This window comes from Dictyostelium purpureum (assembly GCF_000190715.1).
Source record: "Dictyostelium purpureum unplaced genomic scaffold DICPUscaffold_611, whole genome shotgun sequence".
Lineage (NCBI taxonomy): Eukaryota > Evosea > Eumycetozoa > Dictyosteliales > Dictyosteliaceae > Dictyostelium > Dictyostelium purpureum.
The window spans coordinates 1-11,668 of NW_003519945.1; the positions used below are offsets into that span (position 1 = coordinate 1).

General features: G+C 23.4%; 6 protein-coding genes across 6 annotated transcripts; 5 read left to right on the top strand and 1 right to left on the bottom strand.

Moving 5' to 3' along the window:
* Window positions 1-79: 79 nt before the first annotated feature.
* On the top strand, window positions 80-1,041 carry DICPUDRAFT_93269 (uncharacterized protein). Its single transcript, XM_003294654.1, has 3 exons — window positions 80-96; window positions 693-705; window positions 786-1,041. Exons 2-3 carry the CDS (start codon window positions 693-695, stop codon window positions 965-967), a joined length of 195 nt encoding a protein of 64 aa, XP_003294702.1. The 5' UTR covers window positions 80-96; the 3' UTR covers window positions 968-1,041.
* Window positions 1,042-1,518: 477 nt separating this feature from the next.
* Window positions 1,519-1,782, top strand: DICPUDRAFT_159741 (uncharacterized protein; the record flags this gene model as incomplete). The annotated part of the gene is made up of 2 exons (XM_003294655.1): window positions 1,519-1,531; window positions 1,598-1,782. The coding sequence occupies 2 exons, from the start codon at window positions 1,519-1,521 to the stop codon at window positions 1,780-1,782; spliced, it is 198 nt and encodes a 65-aa protein (XP_003294703.1).
* Window positions 1,783-2,066: 284 nt separating this feature from the next.
* DICPUDRAFT_43824 (uncharacterized protein) lies at window positions 2,067-5,255 on the top strand (the record flags this gene model as incomplete). Its single annotated transcript, XM_003294656.1, has 3 exons — window positions 2,067-2,307; window positions 2,398-4,657; window positions 4,736-5,255. The coding sequence occupies 3 exons, from the start codon at window positions 2,067-2,069 to the stop codon at window positions 5,253-5,255; spliced, it is 3,021 nt and encodes a 1,006-aa protein (XP_003294704.1).
* Window positions 5,256-5,428: 173 nt separating this feature from the next.
* On the top strand, window positions 5,429-7,382 carry DICPUDRAFT_100035 (uncharacterized protein). The gene has a single exon (XM_003294657.1). It carries the CDS (start codon window positions 5,446-5,448, stop codon window positions 7,345-7,347), a length of 1,902 nt encoding a protein of 633 aa, XP_003294705.1. The 5' UTR covers window positions 5,429-5,445; the 3' UTR covers window positions 7,348-7,382.
* Window positions 7,383-7,789: 407 nt separating this feature from the next.
* DICPUDRAFT_159743 (uncharacterized protein) lies at window positions 7,790-8,006 on the top strand (the record flags this gene model as incomplete). The annotated part of the gene is made up of 2 exons (XM_003294658.1): window positions 7,790-7,802; window positions 7,867-8,006. 2 exons carry the CDS (start codon window positions 7,790-7,792, stop codon window positions 8,004-8,006), a joined length of 153 nt encoding a protein of 50 aa, XP_003294706.1.
* Window positions 8,007-8,180: 174 nt separating this feature from the next.
* On the bottom strand, window positions 8,181-10,919 carry gpaD (guanine nucleotide-binding protein alpha-4 subunit). Its single transcript, XM_003294659.1, has 4 exons — window positions 10,486-10,919; window positions 9,717-10,327; window positions 9,423-9,574; window positions 8,181-9,359 (listed from the first exon to the last, which is right to left on the bottom strand). Exons 2-4 carry the CDS (start codon window positions 10,011-10,013, stop codon window positions 8,771-8,773), a joined length of 1,038 nt encoding a protein of 345 aa, XP_003294707.1. The 5' UTR covers window positions 10,014-10,327; window positions 10,486-10,919; the 3' UTR covers window positions 8,181-8,770.
* Window positions 10,920-11,668: the final 749 nt, after the last annotated feature.

Below are 11,668 nucleotides of genomic sequence, written 5' to 3' on the forward strand. Positions count from 1 at the left end.
CATTTTTTATTTGTTTATTTGTTTATTTGTTTTGAATTGAATGATTATTTAAAAAAAAAACTAACCATTTTATACTAAAAAAAAAACAAATAAAAAATCAATAAATTCTTGTTTGTTGGGTTTTATTATAATAATTTAAAATTAAACTAATATAAAATATGTTGATAATATATATTTAGTAATGAATGATTCAATAAAAATTAATAGATTGACAGGTTAGAATAGTTTGAATTTTTTTATTATTATATGTTTCAAGTATATAGAATATTCTATATTCATTTTACAATAAATATTATTATCTTCAATACAATCACAAAATATATTTTAAACACAAAAAAATGAAAACCATTAACCTTTTATAACCCACACACTATTATTTCCAAATTAAAACATGTAGATAAAAAATATTTTTTACAAATTTAACCAACACCCCATTAAATATTTTTTTAGTTTTAATTAATTAAATTTATGAAAAAACCAAGATTAAACAAGATTTTAAATATAACATATGCATTAAAATGAAGATTATATAAAATCTAAGTTATTAAATCATTTATTAAAATACTTTATTAAAATTTTTTATAAAAATAAAAAATAAAAAAAAAATAAAAAAATTTTGTATAAATTGAAAAAATATTTCTTTTTTTTTTTTCATTCAAACAAACAAACAATAAAATAAACTAACAATTAAAATGACAATTATTTGTAAATATAAATATTAATATATTAATATAATTAAATAAAATTTATTAAAAGTTTTTTTTTTAAAAAATTTAAAAATTTAGCTGCTCTTTCAAATCTTGGTTCAGTTCAAAGCTCATCATCATATAAACAAATGACTGCTTCAAACTCATCCTCATCAAACCCATCATTTGCTAAAAACAATAATGCTCATCTTGCTGATGTTAATATCTTAGCCAACCTTTTAGGTATCCTCGGTTTAAGTGTTAGCGCCAAAGTTCTTTAAACTCTCACTTTTTTTTTAAAAAAAAAAGATGTTGTACTTCTAAAATCATAAATAAATATTTATTTATATTTTCCAAAATTATATTTAATACTTTTTTTCATTTTTTATTTTTTTAATTTTAGCGCTTCTTTTTAAATAATTGTTATGTATTAATTTTAAATTTGTTGATGTTTCTTATGAATTTTATTTCACAATAAGGTTTTTATTTTATACAATCACATCGGTTAATTAAACACACCCACTCATTCACAATCACCCACAATCACTCATAATCACCCCATTTTTATTCTTTATTTTGCCTTAAAGATTAACACTTTTTTTTTTGGTTTATTTTTTTTTTAAACATTTTATAATAAACAAGATTTAAAATTAGATTTTGCCTAATTTATATAAATGAAGATTTCAAACAATAATAAACAATCACACAGATAAACCGAATTGTTTTTAATATTAAATAACAATTAAAAATTAAAAAACTATAAATTTAACAAATTTATTTTTTTATTTTCATTCAATTTAATTAAACAAAAAACAATTAAAAAAAAATAAAAATGTCAATTATTGGTATGTATAATAATATTTATTTATAAAAAGAAATATTTATTAATATAAAATTGTAATAATAAAAAGCTGCTATTTCAAGTCTCGGTTCAGTTCAAAGTTCATCATTTAAACAAACTGGTGTTTCAAACTATACTGCTTCTTCTGACTCTGCATCATTTGCTAAAAACAATAATGCTCATCTTGCTGATGTTAACATTTTTGCTAACCTTTTAGGTATCCTCGGTATTGGTGTTAGTGCTAAAGTTCTTTAAAGAACTATTTTATTTTTGGATTACTTTAAACCATTATGTAAAATTATAATAAAATAATTTATTAGTATTTATTATTTTTCTTCTAAATTTTTATTCTAAATTATTTAAAGATATTTTTAAGAAAAAATTTTAAAATAATCAAATTTTGATTTTTTAATATTTTTTTTTTTTTTATATTTTTATTTTATTATTTTTTTTTATTCATTGCTTTTTTTTTTTTTCCACAACACACTAATAAATAATTGTTTTATTATTACTATTATAATAATTTTAAATTTCATAAAATGAAAACATTTTTTGAAAGAGATTTTACAGAATCAATAGTAAATCATATTAAAGATTGTTTCAAAAATGATATAAATTTAAAAAATAATAATATTAAAAAACTTTTAGATTTCCCAAAATCACTCAGAATCAAACATAAATATCCAGCTTTATTTTTTTGGTATATGGTTAGAGAATGTGCAATTGAAAATAAACTCAACTATTTAATAATCACCCAACAATTAATAGAAATTTTAAAAAGTCAAAAAAGTGAATATGAAAATGATAGCGAATCAATGAAAGATAACGAAGATAATGAAAGTGATGAAGATGATGATGAAAATGATGAAGATGATGATGAAAAGAATAAAGATGAAAATGATAAAGAAAAAAATTATGAAAGATATAAAAAGAAATCAATTAAATTACTAATTAAAGTTTATAAATCGTCAATAGTAAATAATACATTTATTCAAAAAGACATTAAAATAATTCAAAAATTTTATTTAAAACACTATCAGATTAATCCAGTAGATATTTCAATACCACAATCAATCACCAAGCAATATAATGATGAAACAATTAAACCACCAACACAATTAATCCAAGTTTATAATCACTTTAAAAAGGAATCAATTTTAATCAAACACAACCTTGCAGATAAACAATTATTTACAAGGGAAAAGGTTACTAAATATGAAACCACCCATCCACTCATAGATTATAATAACTATACAGATGGATCGAAGTTGGAAAAAGAAATTGGTTATAATAAAGTTGGTGACTGGTCAATTACACCATCTCTGGAACTATTCAAAGAGTGCTTTAAAGTCTACTCAAACAACATTCTAGATGGAATAGAATGGGGCAATGGTGAAGATAAAACCAAGGTTATTGCATCGGGTGGTTCTGTAACATCGTGCTTAAGTAGTTTACCAAAGCCACTAATCAAGAAATATTTGGAGCTTTTAAACATCTACCGTGTGCTATCAAATCACTCAGGTTTGCCAATGGATGCTGCCCAATTAATATTTAACTATTTAAAACCATATCATTCATTCTATGACGATTTATTCAACCACTACCACGGAGGAAGCTCACCATATATGAAAGGTGATATCGATTTGTTCTTTATTGCTCCAACTATAGAAGAAGGTAAAAAGAAAATAGAAGAGGTTTCCAAAAAAATTAGAGAAAATATGATCAGCAAGAAAGGCCTCGATTTTAAATTCGTTAGAACCCAAAACTCAATAACTATTGTATCAGAGTACCCCTACAGACCAATACAACTAATGATCTTCTTTATTAGATCCATTGAAGATTTAATTTTATTCTACGACTTGGACTGCTCGTGCACTGCTTATAATGGTGACAATGTTTATGTTTTACCCCGTACCATCAACGCATTTAACAAGAGATTAAATATGGTTCCTCCCTCAATTTTCCTCGAAGACAATGATAGACTTTACAAGTACTGCTTACGTGGCTTCAATAGCATTTGCTTTGAAAACTGTGTTCATAAACCAAGATGCGATATGGACCAGGACCTCTATGACAATATTTTAACATACATACCCACTGATGCATTCTCAAGACCAAAATTCATTGTTTCAAGCTATAACGAAGCAAGCTCCATCTTCCATTTCCCATATGGACCAGAGACAGAATTTCATGAAATTTTAGAGGCAATCGATATTTACTCTTATAGAAACAGTTCATATTTTAAGAGCTCAATGTTGGATCCTGATCCCAAAAAAGATATTATTCAAATCCTTCCATGTGAATGGAGATTCAAAAATATTAAAGTAAATGCTTTAGCATCAAATCTTAAATTCAAATGCTATATTTGTAAAGAACCACTTGAAGATACATCCACTAGAGTATGCCCAGTTTGTAGATACAATAATATAAATAAAACCAATGCATTCTCTTACTCTGATATACCAAATGCCAAAGCTGCACTCAATCATAAGGTGGCCATTGTTACAGGAGGAAGAATTAAAATAGGTTATGAAATTGCAAAACACCTATTAGAATCTGGTTTTAAAGTTATTATTACAACTAGATTCCCCGCCTCAGCTTACGAACAATTTAAAAAGAATATTCAGCCTGATAATTTCTCAAATCTATATATATATGGTGTGGACTTTAGAAACCTGCAATCAGTTCAACAATTTATTGATACTGTCAAAAAAGAATTTTCTAGAATCGATATTTTAATTAACAATGCAGCACAAACAATTCGTTACCCAAGGGCCTACTATCACAATTTATTATTTAACGAAAAGACTATAATTTCATCATTTGATAAACTACCACCAAATATTTTATCAAAAATAGAAAATATAAATATGAATACTATCAAAAATAATAGTAATAATAATAATAATAATAATAATAATAATGACGACAACAATGGTAAAGAATTACTTTTATTTAACAAAAATTCAAAGAGCTCAATAGATATTGTCGAATCAGTTGTTACCAAAGATGATGAAGATGAGATTGATGAATCCTTATTCCCAACTGGTAAAATGGACCTTCATGGTCAACAATTAGATTTACGTACAAAGCATACATGGAACTCAACTGTAGAAGAGATTACAACTGCGTAAGTAAAAACAAATTTATTATTAATACTAAAATATATTTTAGTAAAGAAAAAAGACAGATTCTAATTTTTTTTTAGTGAAATGCTAGAGGTACAATTAATTAATAATACAGTTCCATTTATGTTAATCAACCAACTAAGCTCCCACATGGGTCTAAATAAAAATGATGAAGAAATCATTTCAAAAATGAGCAATGAAACCAAAGAGAAATATTTAGAAGCAAAAAACAAAATGGCTAGACCTGATTGGAGTGTTATTGTTAATGTTACAAGTCCAGAAGGTAATATCAATCACGAATCAAATGCAATGTCAGGATTCCATTGTCATACAAATATGGCAAAAGCAAGTTTAAATATGCTCACAAAATCAATTGCTTATCAATTTGAAAAGAAAAATATTTATGTAATAGGTTGCGATACAGGTTGGGTCTCTGACATGATGCCAAATTCACCCATTGGTATTCCCTCACGTCCACCACCATTAAAAGAAATTGATGGTGCCTCTCGTGTTTTATATCCTGTCTATTTCCATTTATTTAGAAACGAAAGACACGAATCAGGTGTCCAATTTGTAAATTTTAAACCATCAGAATGGTAAAAAAAAAAATAACCTTTCTAGAAAAAAATAAATTATAATAAATATATTCCAAAATTAAAAAAAAAAAATTAAAAATTAAAAAGTTTTTTTCATTTTTTTTTCATTTTCATTAATTTTTTTTACAATTAACAAATAATAAAATAATATTTAAATAATAAAAGCATAGATATCAACATCAATATTAATATTTATGAATAATAATAATAATAATACCAATAATACCAATAACAATAATAACTATGGCACTTTCAAGAAAATATGGAATAATATATACCTTCAAACAAAAATCAAAAACTATTTAAAACTATATAATTGTTTCAGATACAGCCAATATATACACTTAAATCAAAACACATTAGAGGTAATAAAAAATAATGAAATTTTAGAATATATAAAATCAATTGTGATATATGATATCAAGAAACAAAGTTATCAATATTTATTAGAGGTACTGAGGTACTTAAAACCATTTCAGCAAATCGAATCAATTACCATATTTCAAGAAGATTTGTTAAATAACGAAATAAAAGAGCTTTTAGAAGAGTTTTGTAATATAGATACAATAATTTTCCAAGAGACAACAGTTCCGCTACATAATGATGTAATTACACCTAAAGTAACAAACATTATTTTTGAATTTTTAGACACCAATCAAGGACTATCATACTCACCCACTACAAGCATATTCCCTACAAATGGCTTAACTAAATTAACACTAGGTTTAGGTTTCAACTCTATCATTGAACCTAACACTCTTCCTCAAACGCTAAAGTGTTTGACCTTCAATATTGACTATAACCAGCCTATTCTTCCAAACACCCTTCCCCAAAGTTTAGAGTCGATAGTATTTGGAACTAATTTTAACCAGCCAATTGACTATTTACCTCACAACCTATTAAAATTATCTCTGGGTAATGATTTCAATCAACCTTTTCAAGGTCTTTTACCAAAAACATTAAAAAAATTTTCAATCATGGGCAATTTTAGTGAACCAGCTAATGAAGATGGTGAAAACAACCTCCTATTTCCGAATTCCATCGAATCACTTGAAATGTATTCATATTTGGGCGACAACTACATTTTCAAATTACCAAAATCATTAAATAACCTCATCATCTCAAATAACTACTTCAAAAACAACTCTATAGATTTTAATAATAGAAACCCAAATCTATCAAAGATTTCAATAATATCAAATAACTCCTCAATGTTCAATTTAGCTCCTCTCCCGCAACATCAATCACTACAAAATAGATTAAATCACTATCAGTTTAATTTTTTTAAAACAACCAGTTTTAATAATTTAAAAAAATTAGAACTTAATAGTACACTCAGCTCTCTTTTTCAAGAAAATAAAAACAAAATTGAATCTTTAGATCATGACATAATATGTGAAAGCAATTTAGAAAAACTAAAAGTATTATTTATTAAAGAGGGAAATTTAGATTTTATAAACTCTAGGATTAAATTTAGCTCAATCAATACTTTAAAAATAAACCTGTTTGGTCCAGATACTCAAATAGAGCAAGCATTATTCCCACCCACACTCAAATCAATTAAAATCCACTCAAACTATGGACATTTTAGTTTAAATGACGACATACTATTAAATTTAGAAAACCTTACATCAATTACTTTGAACTGCTATAGAAAACCGATCCAAAAAGAAATCTTTCCAAAATCACTGTTAAATCTAGAACTAATTGAATACAGAAAACAGTTAGATGAATCCTCATTACCAGAAACACTTGTGTCACTAAAACTAATATCAAGGTACCCTCTTTCTTCCGATATTTTTCCAAGTGGTTTAAAAGTTCTGTACACTAATCAACTACCGAAAATCCAACCTGATTCACAATGGTTACCAAGCCAGCTCGAATATTTACTAATAAACGAAAAATATAAACCCAAAAACCTGTCAAACATAAACCATTCAAACATCCCTGAATCATTAAAAACAATTTATCTTTCCAACCTAAATCACGATTTTTTATATGACAACAAAATATATTATTTTTTAAAAGAAAATTTAAATATGATTGTTATCTCAAATCAATTAAATTCTGTGTATAAAAAAATAATTAATAAATAATAAGATAAAAAATTACATGTTTTTTCTTTAAAATCAAAAAAAAAAAAAAAAGTTTAAATTTAGACCATCCATTTTATTTTTATTAAAAATTATAACATCCACAAAGATAATCTCATATTTTGATGTCGGTTATAAAAAAAAAAAAAATTTAACACACCAAAGTGTTCACAAAAATAAAATTTTTTCGAATTTTAATTTTAAAATCAAGTTTGATGTTATTTTTTTGTTTAATACACCACTCCTTTCAAATAATAAAATCAAAATTAAAAAAAAACAGTTGAAATTTGATGAACTATAGATTTTTTTTATTTTAATTATAATTTTTATAATTTTATAAAATTTTTTTGAATATAAAAACAAAAAAAAAAAAAAATTATAATTCATTCAACAAACATATAATTTAATCAAACAAATAAAATAAAATAAAATAAAATAAAATAAAATGACATTATTCTGTATGTATATTATTTTTTATAGAACTACAAGTTAATTATAAATATTAATTTCATCATTAAAAAGCTGCTTTATCCAACCTTAGTTTTAACTCTTCAATGAAGAAATCTGACTCTGTTGTAACAAGTCACTCTTCAAACCAAGCAACTTTAATTGTCTTTAGTGATAATCAAGTCTCCAAAAAAGCTCCAGGCAAACCCCCATAATTCATTTTCACCAAACTCCAATTAATTAAAAACATTGTATTTCTATTAAAAAAACTTTTGTATTTGTAAAAGAATTGTATTTTTTAAAAAAAAAAGATAAAAAATAAATAAAAAAATTGCACTCATAATTATCTATTAAAAAAAAAAAAAGGAAAAAGAAAAAAAGTATTTTTTAGTAATTAAAAATAATTTACTAATTTATTTTTTTTTTATTGTTTTTTTATTTATTTTTTTTATAATATACAATAGATTTAAATTTTATTTAAAAATGACTATAAAAATATATGAAGTTTGATATTGAAAATTGAAACAGCAAATTTGAATAACTTTTTTTCTTCTCTTTTTTTTTTTTTTTTTTTTTTTAAAAAAAAAATTATTTGTTTAGTTTATTTGGCTATATATTTGAGAAAATGTGTTTATTATTGTTGTTGTTGTTGTTGTTGTTGTTGTTGTTGTTGTTATTATTATTTAATTATATTATTAACTATATTGGAAAAAAAAAAGTTCGGAGCGGAAAAAAAAGGATAAATGTAAATTTACTTGACCTTGAGTATGCCCTTTTGTATTATTACATGGGGGTTTTGTTGAGGATGAAAGTGAGATGAGGAATGAGGAAAGACTATATTATATTGACGTGGGTGAGGCGGTAATGATTTTATAAACTATTATTAATGAAAAAATATTTTATGAAAATGTTTTGTTGATATATCATTTATATTAAAAAAAAAAAGAAAAGAAATTAAAAAAAATCTTTTTTCTTTTCTTTAGAAATGTTCTAAAGCTTGACTTAAAATAGTTTGTCTTACGGCTCTAAAAACAAATTTAATATTTTCGGTATCAACAGCACAAGTTGCATGGGTATAGATAGTACGTGGTGATGGACCTTGAGCAAGGTATTGTGATTGTATGAACATGGCAGCATCTTTATATTTATTTGGACCAGTGTAATCAGAGAAACAGGATTGGAGTGGAACTCTCTTTAATTTTTCCTTGAAAAGATCTTTTTTGTTGAGGAATAAAACGATTGGAGTTTCTTTAAAGTAATCGCAATTTACAATTTCTTTGAAGAGAGCTAATGATTCTCTGGTTCTGTTTACTGATTCATCTTCTCTGAGTACTTGATCGTAGTCACTCATAGCAGCAACAAAAATTACAGCAGTAACACAATCGAAACAATGAATCCATTTTCTTCTTTGAGATCTTTGACCACCAACATCGACAATCTTTAATCTAATCTTATCAAAAGTAAATTCTGATTCTTGAATACCAGTTGTTCTAACACGACATCTTAAAACATCTTGTTCATTTGGTACAAAATCTTCTCTCATATATCTGTCGATATTATCAAAGAAACTTTTAATTAAAAATTAGTAAACTATTGATGAATAATAAAATTAAATAAAATAAAATACTTACTATGCTGCTGAATCATTTAATTGGAAGTGTTTATCTTTTTGAGCGTAGGTTTCTTTGATACCCTTATCTTCCCAAAGGTGTTTAATGTCAGCGGCTAATAAAGTCCATGGTTCATTACCAATAGTTCTTCTTAAAACATTGGCTGCTCTGGTCTAATATTATGAAAAAAAAAATAAAAAAAATAAAAAATAATTAATATATTATTTACGATTTCGCGATTTGATCCCGATTTAGTTATTAAATTTTCGGTTTTTTATATATATATATTTTTTTAAAAAAAATAATACTACCTACTTTATTTTCGACTTCTAATTCAATATTTAATTTGGCAGAGGCAGTTAATAAAGCTTCCATTTGTGAAATACAATTTGAATAAACGAATGCACGATATTCTAAAAGTTCTTCGACACTATAACCACCATCTTCTTGAATAATTTTCATTTGTTTAAAAATAGTTGATTTACCAGATTCACCTGGACCTAATAATAATAATTTTACATCCTTTCTAAGTTTTCTTCTGTCGGTTTCGATACTTTTATCAATTTTTGAACTGGTTTCAGTTTCTTCTGATCCAAAGCATTTGAATCTCATTTCTGTATGTATATGTATATATGTGTGTTTATATTAAATTTAATGTGAGTGTGCTTTATATAAAAATATTTAATTTATAAGGTGTATAAAAATAATAATATATTTTATATTATATTATGTTATTACAATATTATTATTATTATAGAAAATGTTTTATTATAAAAAAATCTATTATTTATCAGTTTTTTTATGTGTTGTTAATATATAATGTTTTTTGTTGTTGTTTGTGTTTTTGTTGTTGTTTGTGTTGTACAATTATATTAAACAATTATTAAATTTTTTTAAAAAGAAAAAAAATGACTATCAAAATCTTTCTAAAAATTATAATTTCCAAATAGATAGTTTCCCCAAGGGTAAATAAAAAAAAAAAATTAAAAAAATTAAAAAAAATTAAAAAAAAAAAAAAAAAAAAAAAAAAAAATTAGTTTTTGATATATTTTTTTTAAAATTTTTTTTTTTTTTTTTTACTTACTCGTTTTTTTTAATAATAATACAAAAAAAATACTAAAAGAATTGAATTTAATGTATATGGCAAAAAAAAATAAAAAAATAAAAATAATAGAGATATATTAAATATTATTATTATTTGTTATATTAATATGTTAATATGTTGTATTAATTTTTATTTTTAAAAAAATGATAAAAAAAAAAAAAAATTTTAAAATAAATGATTAGTATTTATTTTTTATTTTTATTTTATATATAATTATATATTATTTATATATATATTAATATTTATTTTTAAAATAGTGTGTTTGTGTGAGTGTGTTTTTTGTGTTAAGTGTGTTAATGTTATTTATATATAAATATATATGTATATAATTTTATATAGTAACACAATTAAATTTAATTTAACTATATTGAGAATGATTGATTAAAAAAAAAAAATTAAAAAATTAAACAAATAAATAATTATAAATGGAAAAAGAAAAAAAGAAAGAAAAAAAGAAAAAAAAAAAAAAATCAAAATTTAAATATGGAAATGGCAATTGTTATTGTTGTTGTGATTACTCTTTTCTTTTATTTTTTTTATTTTTTTTTCTTTTTAAAATAGTTTCTTTGTGTTTTGTTGGTGTGTGTTTGGGTATGTTAGATATACAGAGGATATGTATATCTGTGTGTTGTTTTTTTTTTTTTTTTTTGAATTTGTGTGTGAGTGTTTGAAGTTGTTAAAATATATTATTTCTTGGGTGGTATATTGTTATTTTTGTACTTTTGTATTACACACACATATATGGATATATATATAATTAAAATTAAGGTGAACAGTTTTTATTATTATTGTTATGTGTTGTTAATCATCTATTTATCATAGCCCACTGTTAGTGAGTGATATAATAGTTATACAAATTATTATTTTTAATTTTTTTTTTTTTTTTAACAAAGATTTAGGTGAGATGTGAGTATGTATTATTAAATTAACATTATTAAAGACAAATTATAATAAAAATATTATATGATATAGGATGAAGTTATTAATAGCTTTTTTTATTTTTTTTCTTTTTTCTTTTTTCTTTTTTTCTTTTTGTATAAATATAACGTTGGTGTTTTGTAACTATTATAAAAAAATTATTAAAAAAAAGCAAAAACAAAGCGAGCTTATAAAAAGGTGGAATAAATATATTTAATGAAAAGACAATAGTTGTAGTGGTGAT